Raw genomic sequence first — 26,679 nt, 5'->3', positions numbered from 1 at the left:
GGTCTTCACGGTTACTTTTCCTGTGTAGCCTACATTAATCTTTCTCTACCGTGAACAAGATTATAATGTTATTCCCCCGATGCGGATGTACAGATCCAATGTTACATTTAGGCTGACATATATTTCTCTTGGTTGTTTAGTGGCCTTAACTTTATATTGCGGCAATGTGCTGCATGTAGGCTATTAGGGTTTCCCTCAATACTTAGAATAGAATCGGGCATTTATATAGCGCTTTCATATAACTACTGTACACCCAAAGCGCTTTACAATCATATCAGGGGATCTCTCCTCAACCACCGCCAGTGTGCAGCATCCACTTGGATGATGTGACGGCAGCCACAGCACAACAGCGCCAGTGCGCTCACCACACACCAGCTATAGGTGGAGAGAGTGATTGTGACAGAGCCAATTCAATGTACTTCAGGATTCCCCTGCTGGACATACGCCTAACGTAGCTTAATGGACTAATACAGTGATATAAAAGACCAAACTCGCATTGGACATTCGCACATTTAGGGACCGTCTCTAAAGTTACATACAACATTGGTATACACGTTTCTAACTTCAATAGCATTTGAAGAGAACGACTTACAGTCATAAAACCAACTGTAAAGTGTTCACCCAGCAAACACATGTAGCAACTGAGAGACGACGTTCTGACAATTATTTTTTTTATGCTAGATAGGTCTATAGATATCCCCCATGTAGCATGTTATGTTTTGTGGTTAATTTTTACTTAGTCATATGTTATATAATTATATACTTTTTAAATATTGTTTGTCCTTATTATTATTTATGGGCCTAACAGTAAATTCATTATAATCAACACCTGCAAGTGTACACTTTGAAGAGTAAAAATGACATAGAAGGTTAACGTAGCTAATTCAACTTTATTAAAACTGCACTTCCAAAAGTCATACATTTGTGAGAAGAAAAAAAACAAACAAACATATTATACAGGGAGTGGACTAACTAGCATGAGCAAACATGCGAAAATCTGGCAAAAAAACGAATGAGACGACAAATCAAAGTATGACAAATATTTAACTTTATGCCAAAAGTATGAAGCCAAAATTACTTTAATGATGAGTAATTGATTTCAGCACTCATTGAACAGGCAGCGCTCATTGAACAAGTAGCCTACTTGTTGCACGTTAATGTTTTTTCCTTTTTTTTTTCTTTTTTTTTTGTAAACGAACAGAAAAAATAAATAAATAATTGTAACTGCTCGCACACCTGTTTATATTTTCCTTGACCAGATTATGATTAAAAAAATGTCACATCAGATAAGGAAGTTGGAGGTTGTGTTTGAATAATTACTTATCTTATTTAGCTTAAGTAAATTAAACGCAATTCTCACGTATCCTTGCTTGATGAAGAATGAGAGACGGCCCAACGATCAGTTGAAATTCAAAAGGCTGATTTCCGCGCTTCAGGGCAGTGACAAGTACATGTCGTCCAGTGGTTGTCAAGACACCGTTGGCACAATCTTAAGCAATGGCCCTGAACGGTGGTTCAATGTCAACATTGTGACAACGCTGTAACAACCTTCACCACACAACGTAGTTATAGCAACCTTTTGGCCATGTTGTTAAAACGTTGTTAGAAGGTTGGGTACGTTGTGCCAACGTTCTGTGTTTGCTGGGCATGTAGTGTCAGGCATAATGCGCACACTTTAGATTTTTGATATTTATTCAAATAAATTAAAGTTTGCTATTGAAGTTAGAAACGTGTATGCTAATGTTGTATGCAACTTTAGAGATGGTCCCTAAATGTGCGAATGTCCAATGTCAAGCCAATTTTACATTTAGGCTACATTTAGTCTAAGTTAAAGCGACTTACAGTTAAACTAAACTTACAATAGGACTACAATATGCAAGTGCTATGGCTCTTCCCAGTTTAATCGAATGAGAGAGAGAGAGAGAGAGAATTCATTGATCAAGTGTTGATTTTATGCCAGTATATCACTGGGAAACGCTGAGCATTAAACTTTGCGCGTTAAGTTCATATTCTGCTTGCCTACAGCCTACTTCCCCAATAAGGTGCGAGTTTGGTCTTTTATATCACTGTATTAGTCCATTAAGCTACGTTAAGTGTTTTGTCCCGACGGAAGGGGAATTCTTCAGTATGATGAGGTATTGAGGGAAACCGATTATAATCCCGTTCATGGTAGAGAAAGCTGATAACATGTAGGCTACACAGGGAAAGTAATAATGAAGTTATTGAATGAAACATAAACACAACTTTTGTGTCTTTATCATCTTTTCCGCATATATATTGACACAGATAATCATTTTCAGTATATGAATGGAATGGCTTGCTCTAACTGTTTTCTTCAAAAACAAAGTCTTCGTCAACACGCGCTTGCACCTCCTGCTGGTGAGGTCGACTAACAGCAGATGGAGAGTATGCTCGGCAATCTACTGCTTTTCCTGCAGTTCCTGGATGTCAATGTTGAATTTACTGTCAAATTTTAACCACTGAATTTGTGGAAGCGAATTTGCAAAGCGAAATAAAATGGACTTTAAATTGCCTGTTGAATATTATTGTATTTTTAAACAGTTTGAATGTTTTGGAAGTGAAATATGAAAGGTGAATATGGATTATTGAATTTTTAACCATAAAAATGCAAGCCCTAAAAATACAATGCATTAAAATGCAAACATGGTTAAAGGAGCTGTATGTAAGAAATGTATTTCAATTAATCATAAAATGGCCCTGATATGTCACTAGACATTAAGAAATCATGTTCATTTCAAATACTTATATCACTGACAGCAGTAGTCCGGCCAGGATATTGTCATTTAAAAAGTGAAGTTGCAGCCCTCAACTGATGTTGATGTTGTCATCTTGTGTTTTGGCCTGAAGCACCACCCTCCACCTATCTACCAATCACGAAGTCAGTAGTGTTTCGGCATCCGGGTTGCCAGCTCAGCTCTAGTTACCACAGCTGCAGCTACAAACGTTTGTGCTGGATCCTGCAGCTTATCTGGCAACCTCAAGTCAGGGGGGAGGGGGAGGGGATACACTGCTCTACAGTAATTTGAAAGTGATTGCAGTACCAGTTTTGGCCACAATCTTACATACGGCTCCTTTAATGCCATGCATATTTTTTTTCAAGTAGTGCAATTCAACAGGCTTTTTTGTTTCAAAAACATTTGGCATTATTTTACTTCCATACCAGGACAGGACGTCAGGACAGGACGTGAAAACAGGACATGTCCTGGGAAAACAGTACGTTTGGTCACCATCCAAACGTACTGTCCACTTTTAGTTTCCTTTTCCTCTCTCCTTTTTCTTACATAGGTGTCCCTGAGGTTTTTCCACAGTTTTTTTGCGTTTTCAACTAAACACAGTGCGTTTTGTAATGTCAATACACATTACAAGTAACAAGTTAAAATCATTCGACTATAAACTGTAGATATCACACAAAGAATGTATAGTATACACTAAAAGCAGCCCTAAATAGTCTCACTACATTTTGTTACATTTTCAAAGTAATTACCGTCTCTGTCTCTATCTTTGACGATAATGTTAGCTTTCTATCCCAAATGTAGTTTAGCCTGCTAGCCTACACAGCACAGGACTATACAACGACTAAAACTATCACACAACATACTCACAGTCGTGATAACCGAGTTGGTTGGCAATGCTACGCCACACATTGTCTTTCAAATCGTTGTCCTTGTAGTATGTGATTGGCTGAAGCCTTTTTTGTCACCGCAAAAGTAAAAAAAAAAATCGACATCGAAGCGGAAAAAAGTCGTTTCCAGTGTGAAAGGACCATAAGAGTACAAATTATGAAAGATTCAGATAAACTCATTCATATTAAATATGAAATCTTGTTAAACATACCTGGTTTACAATGAAGCAGTGTGACCACTGGTACATCCAAAAAACAACAAAACAGTTCAAGTGATCTGCAAACACAACCTGCTGTGAAGGCAGTGTGAGAGTGAGTGTGAGAGTGAGAGTGAGGGTCGACTCTTTCCAAATTCGCAGAGACACCCCTGGCTGCAGCCTGTATCACAATGACGTAGTCGTAGCTGGATGATCCTGGTCTTAAGTGACATGTGCTCAATATTGTATTGAGATTATGTTCTAACCTGTGTAGTAGTAGTAGCCTATTGATAAATAGTAATAAGTAATTATTGATGAATAAGTAAATATTTACATAAATGTGATGCTTTCCTAGTTTCTCTCTACATACATTGAAAATAGTTAATTTTACAACATTTTAAATCACATGATTTTAAACCTAAATGTGGTGGATTTGATGCGTGTATACAGAACATTTTAAAATAAAGCCATTTTATTTTATTCAGGTCATATTTGCTGTTGAGTGGAAGCAAAAATGAGTCAAGTAATTGTATCTGTAATTTTAATCCTAGAGGTAGGCCTACAATACAATACGGTCTGTACACAACTTAAAATACCAGTACACATTCAAGGCAAAATGCAAAAATAATAACAGCATCAAGAAACTAAATCTTGTCAGAAAAAAAAAGTGCTTAATAAGTAGTGAATACAACGGACCTCCTGTCAAAAATGATTGATTGACAGGTGCCCCGCCCCTTCCGGTGACAGGTGCCCGCCCCTTTTGGCATAGGATCAAAGGGATCAACAGAGAACAAAGGAGATCAAAGGGTTAACCTTTGACCCGGTTAGCCCTTGATCATGTTTTTGACAGAAGGTTTGGGGTTTTAAATAATATGTCATGGCTATGACAGCTAGTTTTGATATTGTTTGAAGCCTTTTGATATTGACTGAAGGTTTTGAACATGACAGTTAGTGTGTGTTTTTGAAGTTGGTATCACACACGATCCTCCCATTCACATTCCTGAACGCATCCGGGCTGTACTGTGAAACTGAAAGGGAAAAACTGTGGAAGTTTATCTCACACACAAATGTTGAAAAACCATTCAGTTCTTTTAAAAGAATATAAATGAAATGTTTATAAAGATCTTACTAAAACCTCACACCAAAAGTTGAAATAAAAAAAATGCAACGAGTCTCAAAACATAGGAGATGTGACCATCTGTGTGTGTGTGTGTGTGTGTGTGCGTGTGCGTGTGTGTGTGTGTGTGTGTGTGTGTGTGTGTGTGTGTGTGTCACAGGATTTCCCCTGCCACCCTTTTGAGCTCTGACATCTGAAACGTGTTGTTCAGACACTGTGATTAAACAATGTCACAAAATTACAATCAGTTAAATGTTTAGGGAGTTAAACAAGTTTATGAATGGGTTCACAAAAATGCGTTAAATATAAAATCACATAGTGGTTCTCTCTCTCTCTCTCTCTCTCTCTCTCTCTCTCTCTCTCTCTCTCAGCTCCGGCCTGAGTGGTGCGCGCACCCTCCGCATTCTGACATCCCCCTCCTTCTGCTCCTCCACATTCCAGAGCACAGTGAGAGTGAGAAACAGAGATTTTATAAAATAATGTATATTTCACACAAATAATATAATATACAATAATATAAAATAACATCTTATTGAAACCAATTCTTTCAGTTTTAGATAAACAAAAGAATAAAAAATCATCTTACATAACACATTCTGTTCTTTAAAAGAATATAAATGATTATAAATAAATAATATAAAATAAAGATCTTACTAAAACCTCACACAAAAAGTTGAAATAAATGTAGACCTATCCAGTTTAAATAAAATGGATTCACAAAAAAAAAATTGCAATGAGTTAAATGTTTATAGAGTTGAAGAAAAAACATACAGCTCATGAAACAACGCAATGTATGAAACGGGTTCAAAAAAAATAAAAAAATAATCGTACATGTTTAGAAATCAGGGCCCTCTGGCCTCTCTTTACACCAGCGTTTGACCTGCGGAGCTTTCAAAAAGCACCAGCCAAAGGGTGTTTGTGTGTGTGTGTGTGTGTGTGTGTGTGTGTGTGTGTGTGTGTGTGTGTGTGTGTGTGTGTGTGTGTGTGTGTGTGTGTGTGTCAGAGAGTCACACAAATTCGGTTTGCGGTGGCGGGTAAAAATGTGACCACAGGGCGTGTCCAAACAAAATCAAATGATGATGATCCATGGGTAGAACATGCTAAGTGGTTTCCAAGATGTGAATACCTGTTGCAAGAAAAGGGTCAAGAGTTTGTTCATCAGATTCAAGCAAGATTTCCAAGACTATTTGAACAGCTATTGACTAATGGAGACAGCAACTCAAGAAAATTTGTTGATCCACCTGTTGTACACCTGGGTCCTGGAGAAGACCGTTCAGAAGATGCAGTGATGATGAACAATCCTGTGGTGAAGCAAACCGTTCAAAGCAAAATCCTCGCAAGTGGAGAAAATTACGAAACCGTTCAAGAGTTGGTGTCTGATTTACTAAGTGCAGAAGATGAGAAGAGAGAGGAGGAGCGAGAAAGTAAGTTTCTTACTTTTCTTAAGAAACATCATCTTGCCGTGTCACAGCACCTAAAAAGTGTGCAGAGCTTAATGGACCATCTTCTAGAGGAGAACGTCATCTCACAGAAAGAGTATGGCATTATTCGTAACTGCACTACAGTCAAGCAGCAGAAAGGGCAGCTCATTGAGTTAGTCCTGTCGAAAGGAAATGCAGCAGCAGAGGTCTTCCGCAACTGGATCAAGAAGAATGATGTCTGCCTGCTGAGAGAACTGATGGCCCAGACAAATGAAGCTGCATCACCGAGTCAAGATCTTTCAGACTTGTCTATGAAGGAACAGTTAAGAAGACTTCAAGAGGAGCGCACATGCAAAGTTTGCATGGATAAGGAAGTGAACATTGTCTTCATCCCCTGTGGTCACCTAGTTGTGTGCAAAGAATGTGCGCCTTCTCTGCGCAAGTGCCCCATATGTAGAGGCTTGCTCAAAGGCGCTGTCTGTACTTTCCTATCATAAAGTGAAGATATTGATCATCCAAGTAACAACATTTTTTTGGATTTACAAATTTACATTTAACTTGATGAATAAAAAAAAAAAAAAAAAAAAAATGATACAACTTAGTCTAAATAAGAGCAACGTAGAGTCCTCGGATTTCTTAAAAACAACGCAACAACAAAACATAACAAACTTTGACAACATGTTGTATGGACAAAAATACTGTTTGAAATATTTTTGTATAAATAAGATCTAAGATGACTAAGTACAGTTTTTCAACCATCTAAAGTTTTTGAACAGACGCTGTTTAGTAAAAATAATACATAAGTCTTCTAAGAAGATAAATAGAAGATATGATTTTAATAAAACTTTTATTGACATATATAAATATCACATTTAAACTTTTACGATTATGCTTTGAAATAAATTTAGTACGAACAAAACTTTGGATGTACTCTGGAACGCGGACTAGATTTACTGTGACATTATCTTCCGAGGCTCATCTGGTCTGTAAGTCCTCTCGTCTCTGTGAGCGTCTGGAACATTTATTTCACACTGTAGTTTATCTCTGAAGGATTGTTTATGACAACTTAAACTATTTGCTTTTTGGATTGTTTTTTATCGTTGCATAAAGAACTACTTCACCTCTCTGGAAATGTAAGGTGTTTTTATTTATATATTTATTTAGCTAAAACTTTGTTTACATTTTATTTAATTATTTATTTATTTCATTTTTGAAAATGTACAAATGTAGGTTTCTGTGATGGTTGTGTTTAGGTGTACGGGATAGAATATGCAGTTACTGTACAAAAATCATTATGGCTATGAAAAGCACCCACCATAAAAATTGAAACCCCCGCATGGACAAAAAAATGCTGATTGAATCTTTTCATATAAATGAGATTTAAGACGACTAAGTACAGTTTTTCGACCATCTAAAGTTTTTGAACAGACGCTGTTTAATAACCGTTACACAAAATCATTACAGTAATCTTCTAAAAGGTAAATAAAAGATGCGTATGTATTCAAAGTTTAAAGATTTTATTTAAACAGTCTTTTGTTTTTAAAAGATATCATTTAAACTTTTAAGATTGTACTTCTTATAAATAAACTCAGCACCTGATATCCTGATCGCTGAATTTGTGTGACTCTCTGACACACACACACACACACACACACACAAACACACACACACACACACACACCCTTTGGCTGGTGCTTTTTGAAAGCTCCGCAGGTCAAACGCTGGTGTAAAGAGAGGCCAGAGGACCCTGATTTCTAAACATGTAAGATGATTTTTTATTTTTTTTGAACCCGTTTCATACATTGCGTTGTTTCATGAGCTGTATGTTTTTTCTTCAACTCTATAAACATTTAACTCATTGCAAATTTTTTTTTTTGTGAATCCATTTTATTTCAACTGGATAGGTCTACATTTATTTCAACTTTTTGTGTTGAGGTTTTAGTAAGATCTTTATTTTATATTATTTATTTATAATCATTTATATTCTTTTAAAGAACAGAATGTGTTATGTAAGATATTTTTTTATTCTTTTGTTTATCTAAAACTGAAAGAATTGGTTTCAGTAAGATGTTATTTTATATTATTGTATATTATATTATTTGTGTGAAATATACATTATTTTATAAAATCTCTGTTTCTCACTCTCACTGTGCTCTGGAATGTGCAGGAGCAGAAGGAGGGGGATGTCAGAATGCGGAGGGCGCGCGCACCACTCAGGCCGGAGCTGAGAGAGAGAGAGAGAGAGAGAGAGAGAGAGAGAGAGAGAGAGAGAGAGAGAGAGAGAGAGAGAGAGAGAGAGAGAGAACCACTATGTGATTTTATATTTAACGCATTTTTGTGAACCCATTCATAAACTTGTTTAACTCCCTAAACATTTAACTGATTGTAATTTTGTGACATTGTTTAATCACATTGTCTGAACAACCAACCCGTTCTCATTCCCGGGGCGTAATATACTTACGCTTTTGACACGTCCGTCAGCGTACAATTTCAACGCACATGGCACCCATGAGCGTCAAAAGAGACGCACAGAGCTTTCCACTAACTCCAATGTAAACCCATCCGCGGTACTATTGAACGCCCAGGGCACGGCGAACTGAGTGTTGATATAACACCCCGGAAGTGTCCTCATTGTCAATTCAAATGTTGTTGTTTTTTATTTTAATATATATATTCATTGTTTTGACAATTTCACCATTAATAATCAATTAATCTCGATAAAATATTTGGCAGACGGAGCCAGTGGATTCACCCTTCACCCTGCTTCACCCAATCAATTCAAATGTTTTTTTTTTTTTTTAAGATATTAAACATATATATAATTTTATTTTTATATATTTCAACACAAAAACGTGATTGATAATTCTACAATATGAAAATGTTATGGTCTTTTTTTTACTTTACAACAGCGTCATGAATATTGATTGGTTTAAAGATTATTTTATTGTTAATATTATTGTTAATATTTATATTCAGCCTACTATTAGCCACAAACCTTACCATTTCACCATTAATAATAAATTAATCTCGATAAAATATTTGTCAGAAGAGAACTACCCATAATCCGTTGCTATGGAGACACTGACGGGGTCGGAGTTTGATGGGAGTTTTTTCTAGTTCGTGAGCATTTTGTGACGCAGGTAACGTTAAGTCAAACTTTGGCTATTATTTAAGTTCTGAAGGTGATATTATACAGCTGTTTTAGAAAGACAACGTGTCTGGTTTGATTTGCTAAAATCTCGCAAACCTTTTTCAAGAAGTAAAACATTTAACGTTAAATGTAAATCGTTGACTCGTTCTCATAAGCCAATTTAAACTAACGTTAGCTAACGGGCTTGCTAGCTAAAATTGCTAAATTGCGTTATTAAAGTGTTAATATAATTACAATATAATTTAAAATATAACTTTGCATGTATTTTCATATTTGTTTTAGGCTACTTTACATTTTCACCCGAATACAAACTATGAAGATGCATTTGATTGTAGGTTTTTATTAAGTAAGCTATCTGTTTATTTTTTGTTCTGTCAATATTATCTCTCCTGTTTAGTTTGTTGAAAAATGAGTGGTTTTAATTTTGATGCTGAAGATTTGGAGTTAGAGGATAAGCTTCAGGATGTTAACAGATTTCTTCAGGTTTTGGAGGTAAGTTAAGTGTTGCATTATGGCAAAACGTTCTAAGAAAATTATTTTACACCTAAATTATATATTCATTATTTGGAGTGTTGCTTTTTTTGTGTGTCTTGTTGAATTACACAGAGTGAGTCTCAGAAGGAACTCAAGGCACAGAGGGAACAAACCCCAACCCCTGTTCGATGGAAGAAGCGTGACAGGCATGGGTTTGTTATTCCTAAAAGGCCTTCATCCAGTAAGAAATCCAGTGGAATGCCATCTGGTTAGTAGTCCTACTTATATTTCTCCTTTCTGTTTACTTAATTTCCATTACTAAATTGGTCTCAATGTCATTTTCAGCGCCAACTACGAAGCAAGATCAACGCACAGGTAAAGCCAAAACACATTTTGTGATTATGAAAAACTAAAAAAGATGGATATTTACATGGTTTTAATCTCCATAACCTTATTAAAGTCTGTGAAAAGGAGTTTCAAAGTTCCAGATTGTCTTTCTTCTCTCCTTATGTCATGTTGAAGGGGTTGGAGTCTCAGCAGCAATACCATCAATTAATAAAACAGACCAAATGTTATTGTCAGAATTGCACTGAAAACTGATAGTCTCTCTAAAGCCTGCATGTCTTTGCCACCTGTATTTCCTTAAAAAAAATATATTGTTAACACAGAACAGCCCAGATGTGCGGCACCTACTGATGTTGTTTCCAGTGTCAACCTAACAAAAGGTACATAATTAAAGCATAGTGTATTGTAATTGCCTGGATAGATTATACTTTTATTATTAGTTTAGATGTAATTTCTTGACCGTTTTGGTTTAGGTAGAAATGTATGAGCTGTTGTCAATTTGAAACAATAGAGTTGGTATATTGGCGAAGTTTATTTATTTCATTCTTTTTCTGTTAGGATCTGAAACTGAGGTGCTTCGTCAGGAGCTCCTTGAGCTGCTTGAGGAGGTAGTAGATGATGAAGTATTGGAGGACACAGCAGTGATTTGTGAGGCGTCATCCGAGTCAGCTGCTACAGACTGGGAGATCAGAAACAAAGTGTCCTCACAAAAGTGGAAAGAGGCCAGACCATTTCTTCTTAAAAATATGCTGGCTAACCAAGATCCACATCCACATTGTGGGTGCCAGTGTGGCAAACAAGCTGTAGTGAGGTGTCTGGACTGCCTGCCTTTCCCGTTCCTTTGTGAGGACTGTGATACTGCTGTCCATTCACGCTTTGTCCTGCACAACAGAGAGTCACTAACTGGAGGATTTCGGCAGCCTTTGTCAGAGTTGCGCCAGCAAATGGGTAAGACCATTTCCAAGTATTATGCCTTACTATGGATGAAACGTGCTATTCTTGTAACTGGATTCACATTAAGAAACCAAATTCTCTATGCAATGCGTCTTTTTAGTTGAAGAAATAGTTAATTTTGCATAACAAGTTAGTGTGTGTGCTTTTTTTGGTATCTAAACAATACACAATTTCATTTTTTTGATAGCACGGCTGTTACCTATACAGAGACCAGATCGTGTGTGTGGCTGTTCAACAGGCAACATTCATGCGTCACCTGGCAGAAATGTGGCTGTCATTACCATAAATGGTAAGTGGACATTTTACACATGGTAGCTTCGCCTCTTGAGAAGTTGCAGTTTCTATTATTTAGTCAGTGTAACTTACCCTGTACACTTACAGATAAACTGAGGCATATTGTTGACATTTTTCTATCTGCTCCACTCGCTTGCCAGTCTTGTGCCAAGTTGTGCCCGCTGAGAATTTCATGCACATCACGGTTCCTCACGGGTATATTCTAAGTACTGTATAAAAACGATATAATATTCTTTGCGCAGTTCATCAATGTTGATAAATGATTCAACCATCCCGCGAGGTGCGGAAACCTCTGCACAACACCGACACAGCTGGTGCTCCGTCTCTCTTTTACTTCTGTCACACACACTACACCCACACATACGCACTGATCTCCCTTCCTTCTTATTGTTCATGATTACTCATCATGCAAGGGGTTTTGCCCAATTTCACTGTGGGTGTATGTGTGTTATTATCAAAACGGTATTTTTTTGTAATGCACGAGTATGACAAGGTGGCAGTACCTACATTTACAGTGCATTATTATGTGTTTTCCGCAACATCTTCTTGCAATCTTTTCCTATAACCATTTAAAGATGGAATTTAAAAAAAACAACGGCCTGTTTTCCTTAACAATATTACTTCATTTATTCATTTAAATTAATGCTCCCTACAGGCCGCTACAACCTTGTATTGCCAGTTGTGAGTTGCACCAGCTGTTGCCTAACATGGTCCCCCAACATTGAGGACATCCAGCGAGATGGATACTGGCCTGGCACCATGAATTTCTGCACCCTGTATACCACTGATGTCTTTCAGTCTTTCTATGACCTTAAGATGGCTGCACCAGGTGTATCACTTAAAGCGTACATCAAAATGCTTGATGAAAGAACAGAGCGCTTCGGAAGAGTGAGTTTTCAATTTTGCCAAGCTTAATGAAGATGCATGCAATGTTTATTAGTTAGTGTTTATGGTGAGTTACACAAATATTATTTTCCTTAGAGTTTTTTCCTATGTTTGTCCTAAATCTAAAAGGCGGGCAAAATATCAGCTGATACCTTCAGCAAAAGCTTTTCTGAGTGGGTTGCTGTGACATACGAGGTGGAGAAGATATTCCACGAGAAATCATTTGACTGCCCTGCCTGCACTCCAGAGATGCTTGCAGTGTCAGTTGACGGAAACCGCAAGCTTTATCGCTTCAAATCAAATGCAAGGTATTTCAAATTTAGGGTTTTAGACCAAAAAAGTATTCCTAACTATTGGTTCCTACACTTCGAATGTTTAGTAGCCAAATCAGGTTAAGGAGCCAAAGCGTAGAATTTTCCATATAAAATGATATTTTTTACATTATGCATTAGATATGGGTTAAATTAACTTGTAGCCCATGTCAACAGTGTATGGAAAATGCACATTATTTGTTTGAACAGATCTCACTGTATTGTTTCAGCACTTCAGAGCCAGGCAACTTTGAAGGTGTCTTTATTCAGAAAGATGAGGAGGTTGCTGAGTTTGTTGACAACATCCACAGACAAACAAATCATGCAAGTTTCAATATTTGTTTTTGTCTCATTGCTGTCTTGACATTATTTACTTTGAGTAAAATAACATAATCATAGAGACTTATTTTTAATGAATGAGTCTTTAACCTAAGAAAGTGTAACCTGTGCAGGAAATTAATTATATTTTTTAGACTTGCTTGGTTTAGGCTTCTCCAGGGTTTAATGTCTTATTAAGATTACTTTAAGGTAGGAAAGGCATATCTAGAATCTATCTATTTTAAAAGGACAGTAAAGGCTTTTTATATCCATACATTTGGAGGTTAAACTAGTTTATCCTACAGTAGTTCTGCAAACAAACACATCCAGTTCAGTAACTTATTTTTTTTAATTTATTTTTTTTACAATAACACAACACAGTGGTACCGGTATCTCATAACAGCACGTACAGCCATATAAGCTATATCATCTTACAATCTTTGGATATGTTCATACATAAGCATATAAAATGCAAAAACAAAATAATTATAATAAAAAAATACAACAGGGCATATCAAAGTAAATACATAACAGGGACATTTTATAGACCAGTAATAAAAAAAAAAAGATATATCAGTCGCTAAGCATCTTCCAGAAAGTTCCACAGAGAAGACCAAGTGCGCCAGAAAACATCAGATCTTTGATGCAGATCGTGAGTTAGTTTTTCCAGAAGTAAAAGAGTAGCGACCTGACTCATCCACATATTAACTGAGGGTATTTGAGGAGTTGACCATAGTAATAATATAATTTTTTTTGCCATATATATACAGAAGTTCAACACACTTTCTTTGTCACAGTCCAGGCATAGACCAGCTTTACAGTTCAGAAGGTAAACATTTGCAAAGGTCTTTCCAATAATCTTTTGAACAACCATGTGGATCTCTTTCCAGTAACCTTTGATTTTATCACAATCCCAAAACACATGCATCATTGTGCCAATGTTCGACCTACATTTGAAACATAATTGAAAAGAATTGGGGAACATTTTATGAAGTCGAACTGGAGTTAGATAGGTCCTGTGAATGAATTTATAATTTTGTTCCTGGGCCGAAATTGAGACACCTTTGGAGAAAACACATGTACAAACAGATAACCACTCCTCATCACTAAAATTTGATCCTAAGTCATTTTCCCATATCATTCTCAAAGAATCAAAACTTGAAGGACCAACATTAGACAGCAAAGAATATAACTCAGAGATCTTCTTCTTAAGAGTAATTGAAGAGAGAAGCTGTTTTTCCACGTCAGTAAGATTAAAACGTATATTGCCTTCTTTTGAGTGTGACTCCAAAAAGTGCTGTAATTGAAGAAATTTATAAAAATCTTTACTGGGCAGGTTAAATTCCTGCTTTAATGGCTGGAATGACCTCATTTGACCATTATCAAATAGATGACCAAACTCTGACAGTCCACTCACCCTCCAGGTCAGAAGACCAATATTCTGTACGCTTGGGGAAAGATCAGGATTGAGTGCAATAGGAGTCTTAAAAGATAACTTATTAGGAATAGCTAAATATTTCTTGACACCCTTCCACACCGAAAGAGTATTTGACACAGTGAAAATATTATTCAGAGACTCAATTTTTTGTATATTATGAACAAATGGCAGAGAGCCAGTCCAGTAACTTTGAGAACCAGTTGACAGTCACAATTCTTAGAGGGTTTTAAAAATTCATTTAGTTCAGTTATAATCTTTGAATTTATAGATCTCAGGAAAAGGGTCGTGTGGATCTTCAAGTTGGAGAGCAGCTAAGGAGTCTTCCAGGAAAAACACCAGCAAATTGGATGAGGAAGGGCTTGAAATTGCTGTCTGTCGCCATGGAGTCCTCCTTGGAGCACTGAACATGTTTCGAGGGGAGATCTTTGCCTACCCTCTTTTCCTCCAAAGGATGTTGGCAGAAAAAGCCCCAGGAAACATCACATTCCTTTGCTCCGATGTGGCATGCAAATATTTCCCATATTTGTCCAAGGTGGCTCAGCAATGCCCTGAGATGAGGAAGCTCCAGTCCATGCGTCCTTTCCTGTCTGTAATGCACGCAAAGGCTCACACTGGGAAATGCGAGGTACATTGCAACTTTAATGACTAAGTTAGTAGTCATTTGAGTCATTGAGTAGTTTAGAAATAACATTATTTTATGATTATTGTACGCACTTCTTATTAGATTAAATGGGGAGGCGCATTTCAGGAAGGTGCAGGCTCAACAATTGGAGAAGAGGTTGAGCAAGTGAACAGTTTCTTGTCCAGGGCAGCAATCACGACCAAGTACATGTCCAAAGCAGGTGTGTTTGTGTGTGTGTGTGTGCCTGTGTCTGTCTGTGTGTGTCTGTCTGTGTGTTTGTGTGTGGGTGGGTGTGTCTGTGTGTTTGTGTGTGTGTGTGTGTGTCTCTGTGTGTCTGCGTGTGTGTGTGTGTGTGTGTGTGTGTGCCTGTGTCTGTCTGTGTGTTTGTGTGTGGGTGGGTGTGTTTGTGTGTGTGTGTGTGTGTGTGTGTGTGGGTGTGTGTGTGGGTGGGTGGGTGGGTGTGTGTGTGGGTGTGTGTGTGTGTGTGTGGGTGTGTGTCTGTCTGTGTGTGTGTGTGTGTGTGTGTGTGTGTGTGTGTGTGTGTGTGTGTGTGTGTGTGTGTGTGTGTGTGTGTGTGTGTGTGTGTCTGTGTGTGCCTGTGTGTCTCTGTGTGTGCCTGTGTGTCTCTGTGTGTGCCTGTGTGTTTGTGTGCGTGAGTGTGGGTGTGTGTGGGTGTGTCTGTGTGTTTGTTTGTGTGTGTCTGTGTGTGTGTGTGTGTGTGTGTGTGTGTGTGTGTGTGTGTGTCTCTGTGTTTTTGTGTGAGTGTGTGTGGGTGTGTGTGTGGGTGTGTTTGTTTGTTTGTTTGTGTGTGTGTGTCTGTGTGTGTGTGTGTGTGTGTGTGTGTGTGTGTGTGTGTGTGTGTGTGTGTGTGTGTGTGTGTGTGTGTCTCTGTGTGACTGACTGCCTGTGTGTGTGTGTGTGTGTGTGTGTGTGTGTGTGTGTGTGTGTGTGTGTGTGTGTGTGTGTGCCTGCCTGCCTGTGTGTCTCTGTGTGTCTCTGTGTGTCTGTGTCTAGGAGGTGATTATTAATTTGCACTGACATTGAATTCAGGAAGAACAAACATGCTGACCCTTCTGGCTTCCGGGTGGAATAAAAAGAAAGTCAAGAATATGGGCCGCACTTTAAGCCAGAGATACACCAAGGTACATTTTTCTACAGTGATGTTGATATCATAATGAAAATAAACACAAATAATGTACATGCATACATGAAAGGACATTTGTTATTGTAGACTGTAAGGATGCTCAAAGAACAAGTGGACATCCTGAATGCTACCAAAGATGAGCTTGGTGTAGATGATGACACACTGCAGCTATGGGTGTCTGATGTGCAGCAATGGGCTGAGGGTGAGATGGCTTATTGATCATTGTTGATCAATCAACAATGATCTTGTCATTGAAATTCCTGGGGTTACACAACAGAGCGAACGTGAACCATTGGTTAACCCTAATTATGCTTAAAGAAAAATGATTGCTGAATGTAATAGAATGATTGTGGTTATGTGTATACTCAATAATATGACTCTGATTTAGAAACTGATCCAGGTGATGGCAGCCTTGGGGCATTGCAGGCACGAATTGAAGAGCTAGCAGTCATCATCAAAGTGCGAACCCAAAACCTTTACAAACAAACTGGTAGGTCACAGTTGCAGACATTTGACATTGCCTTGTTAGAAAATGCACATGGTAACCTACACAGGAGTTCAGAAAACCCAACAAAATCTTATCCAGGGTGGTTAAAGGAATAAAATGCACATTTTCCAAAACACTGCTAAAAGTGTCACAATCGGGATTTGATTTTAAAGGGGTGGTAAAACACCTTTTTTCAAAGGCTTGATTGTGTTTGTGGGGTTCACTGTAACGTGTTCATGCTTCGTTTTTAAAAATTCGCATTATTTTTCACATATTTACCCATTATTCTACACTGCTCTGTCCCTCCTTGTAAAAACGGCCAGATGATTCCTGGTTCTATGAAGCCCCGCCCTCAAAAATACGCAATGGGCTCAGATTGGTTAGCTCTTTTTCAAAGCAACATAAAATGGCCTCGCCCCCTTTATGTACTGTGCTCCCAAAGGAGGGGTTTATGTAAATATTGGACATAGTGATGTCAGCATGCCCACAGGAATGTCGTGTAGTCCCTATCAGCCGTTTCTGTAGTTCTTAGAAATTGATTTCTTTAAAAGCAAATATCTCCCTTTGCTTTAAACTTTGAACGTTGTAACTTTGCAGATGTTGTTTATACTCAAATAGCAACATTACACACTAACTAAAGTTAGAAAAGTGAAATCGTGTTTTACCACCCCTTTAAATACATACATACTCAGAATTTAATTTTTTATTTTTTTGTTGCAGATAGCAACAAGAGGCGTCACAAGATCAGAAAAGTCATTCTTAATGAGAAAAAACGCTTGGCAGTGACCATTTGCGAGTATAACAACTTGGCTGAACCAGCTAAGCAAATTGTGTCCACTGATGCCAGTGTTCTGACTGAATGGCCTTGGAACAACATAAGTGAAAGTAAGTTCCCCATTAAAGGGATCATTTTATTTCAAAGGGAACTTTGGTATGTTTTAGCTTACCTCAAGGGCATCCAAGATGTAGGTGTCTTTTTTTCCACAGTAGTTTCAATTTTAATATTTTTAGGTCAAACCGTTCTTGTCTGTCAGTCATATAATGCATGTCGATGGTCACTGGCTCAAAACACAAGCACAGAGTCCAAATTAAAACAATTCCTCATCGTCCAAATTAAACAATTCCCCATCGCAAGTACACATTGATGGCCTAAGACATGAAACGAGCTGTTTGTGTGAGAAAACGAACAGTATTTATATCGTTTTTACCTCTTGTACACAACCACGTCCAAGTGATCTGAGGACGTGCATGCTTCCAAGTGTGAGGTAAAAAAAAAAAAAATTGACTTCTCTGTGCATGCATTAATAGACCTGCATTATATGACTGACAGACAAGAACGGTTTGACCTAAAAATATCAAATTGAAACTACTGTGGAAACAAAGACACCTACATCTTGGATGCCCTTGAGGTAAGCTAAAACATACCAAAATTTAATTTCAAAGTGAACTATCCCTTTAATAAAACCTATATCTGAGCACTTGCATAATTTTATTTGTATTAATCCAAAGAACAAAACTTCTAACTCTAATGTCTTCTGTTTTGATGTTGATGAATTGAAGCTGCTGCTGCTGACCTTCACACCAAAAGAACCGTGTTTGAGAAGGTTATGGCTGTGCGACGCCTGAAGGAGGAGGAAACGATTATCTCTAAAGAAATGCAGCAGCACTGGACAGCAATGAAGGCAAAATCTATGATGCTGGCAACTCTCTCCTCAAACTGTAAGCACTATTTTTGTCTATGTATGTCTCCTGAAATATCAGATCTGGACTATACTAATTTGTATCTCTGCAAAATTTGTCACTAGAGTTTTTCTTTTCCACATTCTTCTACTGAAAGGGAAATGACTGCTTACTATCCTGAAATCTGAAATTTAAACATAAACCAGGCAAACTAGATTAGATGTGTAATAAACACAACAGGCTGTCACTGTCTAGCAAATGTCACCGCTCAAAGTACTCAACCTCCAGTATTGAGCGGAAAGAACAGAGAGCAATAGCTTGCACCAACAAGTGTTGACTGTTGACAGTTTTTTATTTATTTATAAAAACTGCCTCCTGAAGCTTGTATCTAAATTTCATTTCACAACCCTGTTGTAATATGACTATTGATACCTACTTTGTAAATACTTATTAAAGTGTCATTATTGACTTTAAAGGTCCCGTATTATGCCCCTTTTCACAAGATGTAAAATAAGTCTCTGATGTCCCCAGAGTGTGTATGTGAAGTTTTACCTCAAAATACCCAACAGATCATTTTTTACAGTATGTTTAAATTGTCATTTTTTGGGGGCTCAGAAAAAGGAGTGAGTGGATTTTTATCACTATTGGCTGGCTGGTTGTGTACACACACTGCCAACACACATTTATATCCAAACAGCATGCAAAAGTGAATTTTGCATAATAGGGGACCTTTAAGAATAGTGTGTTTATGATAATATGAAAATCTTTTGTTTTTACAGCCTCGTTTGCTGACCAGCCTGAGGATGTACAAAGAGGACTACAATGTCTGGTTCTTGAGAAACAAACTAAACTAAAAGCAGAAATGGTAAAAGTCAAAAGCTTTTATAGGAGAATCCTCAGCCATCAACCATTTCTGGAAATGGACTCATCGTCGGAGGAGGAGGAGATGTCAGAAGATGATGAGAGCACTTCTGATGAAGACTAAATGCACTATGTTTATGTTTGATGTTATTGAACAATAAACACTTTCTCTAGATGTTATCTCTGGCTTTTATCTAACTGTGGGGAACATTTTCTATATATAATTGTTTCTGTTACCATGTTTTTGAAAGGACACATTTGAAAACAATGTTTGGGTTCAAAATGTTTAAATGAGGGGTACTGCTACTATTTTCAATTAGTAAAAAATAATGTGGAAGTTACTGTACCCACAATGATATCTGACCATGTTTTTAGTTATTTTCACAGCACACTATCTATTGGAAATTAGTTACTAAATAGGTAAGGATAGTTCAAATATTTTACAATCAAAATAATAACTGAAATTAACATAATAAAGCAGGCGTACTGTCTACAGTCTATGACTGTGCCACATGGTTTATTTTGGGATGTAAGTGATTTGTGATTGTCAGTGATCCGGGGACACGTTCAATCTCTGATAATACTTCTGAGTCGAGTATATGCCATGCTGTAGCCTGACGTGCACCTTCACAAAAAAAATATAACCATGTTGCGGCGGAGAAGGGTCTGACCTTTACTGTGTATGGGTCTGACTGCAGAGCCACAGTGAGTTTCACCCCGCGCGTCGCGGTAGTTTTTCACTCTTCCCATTGGCTGATATTCACTTGCGTCATACGTACCCCATGGCGCGGGGAGTTTTTCACTCTTCCCATTGGCTGATATTCACTTACGTCATGCGGAAGTTTGTGTTTTTGCTAAATAACTTAAATTAACCGCGATATTTACTTTAAGTTAACAGCAATCGTGCTATTTCGATAGATGCCGTGTAATCACTAGTTTGACTGTAATATTTTTTTATATATATTAAGCTGATATATGTTTTTACAACCCTAATTGGTATAAACTAGGGTTTATAAACCAGAAAAACTACATATATGGCGCTTATTTTATCAAGCTGCATAGCGCGGCTGTAGGGAATTGTAGTTTTTAGTCTACATTACTGTTCTTCCTAGAATTGGAAGTTGTAAATACTGATTTGAGAGTTTATTGTGATATTTAAGGGCATGATACACTCATGTGTGAAATCAGATTTTAAATATATAATTGTAAAATGGGTGAAAATCTATTTTACCTATATTTTACCTATATGTAATTGCGCCCCCTGTTATTGACCACACTGACTATTAGATGAGGTCAAGAGCTTTCCATAACAGTTGGTCCCATGTCTGTATTATAATTTTTTTTTAAATTATAGAAATTAATATATGCACCGAGCTCAGGGTTCAAAGGCCAATATACCAAAGCAGGAGCCATGAATAATCTTTTTACTGACATATGTTACTCTCCGGGGCGAGACCTTTCCAACGATGTACTTGGTTTGGCTCTAATCCAAAGTTTTAATTTTGGCATTCTAGGTCCATATGATCTCTAGGGCCACGCTTCAAAGAGCACTTTGAAGATACAATGAAGGGGTTTGCTTGTTTTTTTTGTTTTGTTTGTTTGTATCTTTTTTTATGTGAGCAAAATGAGTCAGCTTCATGTAACATTTATAATAATAATAAATAAGTATATGGAATTACCACAGGTTTAAGGGGCAACCCATTTACCTTTGCAGTTTGTTGGCTTATAGGCTACTTTTTACAATACCCATGACATTTTATTTATTTCTAACTTTAAGATTCCTTTTTGGCATGCTGCTGCTGCAGTCTTTCTATCTAATCTACAGTAATTATAGAGGCCCTATGCTTATAGCTGCCTATTCCCATCAACCTGCTGCACAAAGACCCTGCCCTGCATGGGGTCAGCCCTATGTTCCCACATTTCTAAGAAATTATTTTTTACAAAAATTTTAGAAAATTAGGCCCTATGTTCCCACAGCCTTCTGTTCCCACAGTCCTGTTTATATTGGGTTTAGGTTTAGGGTTAAAGAAAAACAACCTTGGAAATGATGGAACATAGGGCTGAGGGAACATAGGCACGCTCTCCTCTGCATGTGATGCCTTGACATACTATGTGCCCGCTTGCTCTCAAAGATGAGGCTTATGATCCATTACCTCAATTTGGCCAAAAGAGGTTGATATAATGTTGTAAAGCAAATATACCTGCAAATATAATCATCCAATCTGTGAGTCAGTTTGAAGAAGGTTGACAATGGATCTCTCCAAAGAGCTGGAGGTACAAAATCGTTGATGCAGGATCATTGGCATTCCATTTCTTCTCAATTTTTTGTCCAACATTGTGTCCTTGAGTGAGACATCTAGTTGCTCCAGAGACGTGCATTCTCTGGTATATTGTAAGGCAATGTGTGCCAATTGTAAGCCCTAATGGATAAAAGCATCAGCTACATGACTTATTATTTTCATTGTTATACCCAGCCAGTCACAAGCAGATGGGTACCTCCTTTGAATCTGGTAAGTACTTAAGGTTTCTTTATGTCAAATAGGAAGTTTTTCCCTGGCCCTATTGCCTACCAAATTGTTATACAGGGTTAAGGCTCTGTAAAGTGTGTTGGGAAAACTTAATTGTATATAACACTATATAAGTAAAATTTAATTTAAAGTCTCACTCTATCCTAAAGAGACCCAATCAGATAGGGTAAACTGAAATGTCAGTTTTCTTCTTACAGTGCAGTGTAATCATTACCAAATACATTTACAGCCATTTACCTGCATGTACAAAATTAACAAAAATTAACACTTAAACTCTGGAATGCGGTTTTCAAACTGGCAGTTGCTTATAAAAGGGACAGGCAGTGTTTTATCATGATTGCCATTCTTATCAAAATTGTTAATAGCACACGTCGACTCTAATGAAAAAAACAACAACTTTATTTCAAAAATGAACATTGAAATTATCAAGACATTTTTTATAAATGACAGCATGCTCTATTACAAGTAGAAACTTTGCCAAAACTGTCAGAGCCACCAGTTTCTGCATGTGCTGCTGGAGTCATGCATATTGTTGTGCTGGCTCCCAGGTGTCATTCCACACTTTGCCACTGTCCAGGAACGAAAGGAAGAATACACACAATAAAAGTTAAAAGAATAACCTCAGCTATGACATGTGAAACATGCCCTCTGCCTTCCTATGTCATACTACACATGCACATAATTATATCTTAAAAACAATGAAAATCTGTGTCTTAACATGATTGATCAAATAACCTCATTCAAAATATGGCGGTTACTACTGTATTGTCAATTTATAAACCTGGTTCCAGTCCATAACACCACTTTATTTTATCTAGGAGGGTTAGGACCTACCATTTTGAGCAAGGGGTCCACATTACTTTGACTTCTTCTTTTCCCTGAAACCCAAGACATAGACAGAAGTTGCAGTTAGTTAAAAAAGCAGCAAGAGTTGCATTTAGAGCTTTTGTAAGACGATTTATGAAAAAGCATTTGTCTACTATGTCACTCTGTTATAAAGTTAATCCTTTTCCAAAATACTATCAAAGTATGCATTACAATATACAGCCAGGTTTTAGAGTATATTGTGACACTTTATTACATGGCTTGGTTGAATTCCAATGTAGAATGCGGTCTGTTATTTCTTGATAACAGACCGCTGCTAAGTATAACACACCATTGCCATGAAAAACAGAGCGTTGCTATGGACGCAGTTGGAAGCAATATAATTGTTTTTAAATCAATAAATCAAAATCAATTTTTTGTGTTAAATTATTGATTTATTTGGTAGGCAGCCATGTAATAAGCAGGATAATGTAGAGCGAGGCGGTTGTTATAGCAAATTCAACCCCTTCAGGCTGATTCAAGACAGGGTTGTATTCACTATAACAACCGCCTCGCTATACATTATCCCTTATAAATCTGTGTCCATTTTGTGGAGAATCACCTTTCTCTCTATATCTCCATAGTCCATTAATCCCACACATTCCACACATTAATCCCACACATAGCTGCATTCACAAACTAAGATGTCCGGACATTAACAGGGTAAACACAACCCTGTGAATCATTCGGTTCAGACTTATCATCCTGCCGGCTCCCTGGTACAAATCATGTGTAATGTCTGATTAAGGCCATGTGCACATAAGATTCATAGTGAGCAGGGGCTAATGACATTGCACGTTTAGCCACTTTATAGTCTTTTCTACTCACATAAAAGATTTTAAACATTAATATACCAGCAAATATAGTGGAATAATGTTACGCAAGAACTCCTCAATAACTGAGCAGAGGTCAATGTCACACTCCTTCTGTGTTTGTTGAAACCTGAGCTTCTCTAATGTGTGTTTTGTTGGCCAGTTTGGCCAAGCATGCAAGTGCAGACATTTTATATTTCTAAACATCAGTATTTAACATTCTATGAGACTCAAAAATCAATTATCTTTCACCAGCTTTCTACTTATTGCAGCTTTAAGGATGTGCCACTCCTTGCCTAAACAAAGCGGTAGTTCCAGCAGATGAGAATACATCTCACATAGACAATTTCCTGTTGTGTGCTAAATTTATGAAAGCTGTGTCCAAAATCACCCCTCATTCACCACTCCCTATCTAGAGAGTTGTATGGACAGGGCTATATAGTGACCTCACCAGCAAAACGAAAGCACTTTCGGACATTACTCCGATCATTATCTTGGCGCCGGTAATGACCTCATTGCTGTTCGATAATCAGTTGGTGGAATGTTTTTTCTATCAGCACAATGCATGCTGGTATATACGGCATCGGTTGTACACTACTTTTCCAAATGCATTTTGGGATACTTTGAGTGGACTAAATAGGGTATAATAATCCTTATACATTCGAACAGCCCTACAAAATGGCAAGCTGACTATATAGTCAACTATGTAGTGAGTAGTGGGTGATTTCGGACTCAGGTCCTGGACTGGATTCTCCGGACATTGAGATCGTAAAAATGGCTCATGTTAGCGAATGGGACAAGGGCCAAAAAAAAAAAAAACAAGAGTACAATACAGATACATTTCTCACAAAGATGGTTTCTGTCATTTTAGGTAGTTGTCATCACGCTTATGTTCAAATGTTCATTTCATCTGATAAGTTTGGTATAAATCAGTCAGCTATATAAAGAGCGAATTATTTGGATAGGTATATTGGCATGATATTGATACTACGGCTGCACTCCTAATCTGCACAGACTCGGGTTCAAAATAATATCAGTGGCAGTATTCTGGATGTTTTGGCTTCATTCATGTACAGTGGCATGGAAGTGGAGACATAATGTCTCCTGCCATGGCTTTTGCTGACACAAAGGCAAAAGACCAAGAGAAACAAAGGGAAAATTACTCACATTTATAACTCTTCTGTCCACAATGCCTTGGTATGGGAAGATTTTCTGGGCACGATGTTTTCTGCATTCTGAAAAATGACAAATGAAAAATTATATTTGGTTTGTAGTAGACTGCGTTAGATTTGGGCCAGTGTTCCTACAGAGATATCAAAAGTTTAGCAAGATATACATGGTACAAGGTAGATTTATTTGTAACATTACAACAGGTTGGCAGGCAGGCAGTTTGTAACTCCCTTCTGCAACATAGCAGTCAATATACAGTACAATAATACAAAAGCACTAATTAAAATGTTAAACAGAACTATAGTTAATTGTGCAGTGCTGAAGATGAATTTAAGATTAATGTTTTTTTTTTAAATCGATCAATCAGTGAATTTTGGTCAACACCAAAACTGGGCATTACGGGGAAACTTTTGTTAATTTCAACCTGGGCTCTATTTAAACTGTAATTAAAACATATTTAAGCATGATTGATGTTGTCATCAACGGAAACTTTTTCCCCCCAAACTAACTTAGCCTGGATGCCAACCGAACTTTGACGGTGGGGAAGTTCGGTCTGGACTTTATCCGTTGAGAAGCAGGTATGCCTGAACTGGTTGAATTCGTTTACAACAAAGAATTGCTGCCGCTGGAGAACTCAGATGTGTAGCTTCTGCCATCGCGTCTGTTATAGAAGATGTAGACAGCACATTCATTTTAAAAGAGGAACAGAGAACCACGCATTTGTCGATCGGAAAGATGTTTTTGCTGTCCTTCCTACGGGATTCAGCAAACGTTTAATTTATCAGCTGGTCCTAATGGTCGCTAAGAAGATGGTGTGCAATGAAAACCCTATGGTCATTGTTGTTTCTCCTTTGGTCGCACTCATGGAGGACCAAATGAAAGAAGCAACCAAAATGGGCATCAACTCGAGGTGGAAATAATCAGTGGGCGTTGCCAGTCATTTACTCCGTTGCTCTGATTGGTTGTAGGTCTATCCAATTGAGTGCAGAGCATTTCCTGGTTCGGTTATAACACGACCCATAATCACAGCCCAATGGAGCAGTATCAGACTCACTTTCTGACTAGAATATGAGTATGACAACATCAGGCTACTAGATGTTAGTTACTAGATGTTAGTTTGGTTCCTCCACCAAATCCCACTTTGACCACTCACAACATGTCACAACTCAGGTTACCCCGTTACATTTGCACAGTCTTTTGATTACTAACCTTTTATTTGACGTTTTGGGGGTTTTGTGGCACCTTCTCCTGGGAGGCCAGAAGTAGGCTGCAAGAAGGACGAAGAGGGAGCAGGAGGATGAGAGGAGGCAGAAAGGGGAACAGGGGGATGAGAGGAGGCAGAAAGGGGAGCAGGAGGATGAGAGGAGGCAGGAAAGGGAGCAGGAGGATGAGAGGAGGCAGGAAAGGGAGCAGGAGGATGAGAGGAGGCAGAAAGGGGAGCAGGAGGATGAGAGGAGGCAGGAAAGGGAGCAGGGGGATGAGAGGAGGCAGAAAGGGGAGCAGGAGGATGAGAGGAGGCAGAAAGGGGAGCAGGAGGATGAGAGGAGGCAGGAAAGGGAGCAGGGGGATGAGAGGAGGCAGAAAGGGGAGCAGGAGGATGAGAGGAGGCAGGAAAGGGAGCAGGGGGATGAGAGGAGGCAGGAAAGGGAGCAGGGGGATGAGAGGAGGCAGGAAAGGGAGCAGGAGGATGAGAGGAGGCAGAAAAGGAGGCAGAAAAGGGAGCAGGAGGATAAGAGGAGGCAGGAAAGGGAGCAGGGGGATGAGAGGAGGCAGAAAGGGGAGCAGGAGGATGAGAGGAGGCAGGAAAGGGAGCAGGAGGATGAGAGGAGGCAGGAAAGGGAGCAGGAGGATGAGAGGAGGCAGAAAAGGAGGCAGGAAAGGGAGCAGGAGGATGAGAGGAGGCAGGAAAGGGAGCAGGAGGATGAGAGGAGGCAGAAAAGGAGGCAGAAAAGGGAGAAGGAGG

The 26,679-nt window shown here is 38.2% G+C and overlaps 2 protein-coding genes across 3 annotated transcripts in view; one reads left to right on the top strand and one right to left on the bottom strand.

Moving 5' to 3' along the window:
• Positions 1 to 4,038, bottom strand: part of LOC311290557 (myelin-associated glycoprotein-like) — a 51,352-nt gene extending 47,314 nt beyond the window's left edge. Inside the window, exon 1 of the mRNA XM_084409113.1 lies at positions 3,856 to 4,038. Coding sequence (XP_084265239.1) covers positions 3,856 to 3,891 — 36 coding nt within the window. The 5' untranslated portion in view covers positions 3,892 to 4,038. The remainder of the gene's footprint in view (positions 1 to 3,855) is intronic.
• Positions 4,039 to 9,457: 5,419 nt separating this feature from the next.
• Positions 9,458 to 19,521, top strand: LOC311290890 (uncharacterized protein). Of its 2 annotated transcripts, XM_084409633.1 has the most exons (18): positions 9,458 to 9,518; positions 9,927 to 10,021; positions 10,136 to 10,271; positions 10,349 to 10,378; positions 10,672 to 10,728; positions 10,907 to 11,296; positions 11,490 to 11,591; positions 12,252 to 12,484; positions 12,611 to 12,789; positions 13,023 to 13,116; positions 14,817 to 15,173; positions 15,273 to 15,390; positions 16,221 to 16,312; positions 16,402 to 16,516; positions 16,703 to 16,804; positions 17,522 to 17,686; positions 18,362 to 18,520; positions 19,261 to 19,521. In XM_084409633.1, exons 2-18 carry the CDS (start codon positions 9,938 to 9,940, stop codon positions 19,464 to 19,466), a joined length of 2,619 nt encoding a protein of 872 aa, XP_084265759.1. In that variant the 5' UTR covers positions 9,458 to 9,518; positions 9,927 to 9,937; the 3' UTR covers positions 19,467 to 19,521. The 2 variants fall into 2 exon arrangements, with proteins under 2 accessions (XP_084265759.1, XP_084265760.1); XM_084409634.1 differs by lacking the exon at positions 9,458 to 9,518 and having other exon boundaries at positions 9,812 to 10,021.
• The last annotated feature ends 7,158 nt before the right edge of the window (positions 19,522 to 26,679 follow it).

The sequence above is a fragment of the Rutilus rutilus genome, assembly GCF_951802725.1.
Source record: "Rutilus rutilus genome assembly, chromosome: 5".
Taxonomy (NCBI): domain Eukaryota; kingdom Metazoa; phylum Chordata; class Actinopteri; order Cypriniformes; family Leuciscidae; genus Rutilus; species Rutilus rutilus.
This window is presented reverse-complemented; position numbering and strand designations above follow the sequence as displayed.

Bases quoted from the DNA above. Each gene is read 5' to 3' on its own strand.
- LOC311290890 (XM_084409633.1), top strand. From the start codon at position 9,938: ATGAGTGGTTTTAATTTTGATGCTGAAGATTTGGAGTTAGAGGATAAG. The intron at 16,313-16,401 runs GTACATTTTTCT...TTGTTATTGTAG, and splicing joins TAAGCCAGAGATACACCAAG to ACTGTAAGGATGCTCAAAGA. The intron at 17,687-18,361 runs GTAAGTTCCCCA...GATGAATTGAAG, and splicing joins TTGGAACAACATAAGTGAAA to CTGCTGCTGCTGACCTTCAC.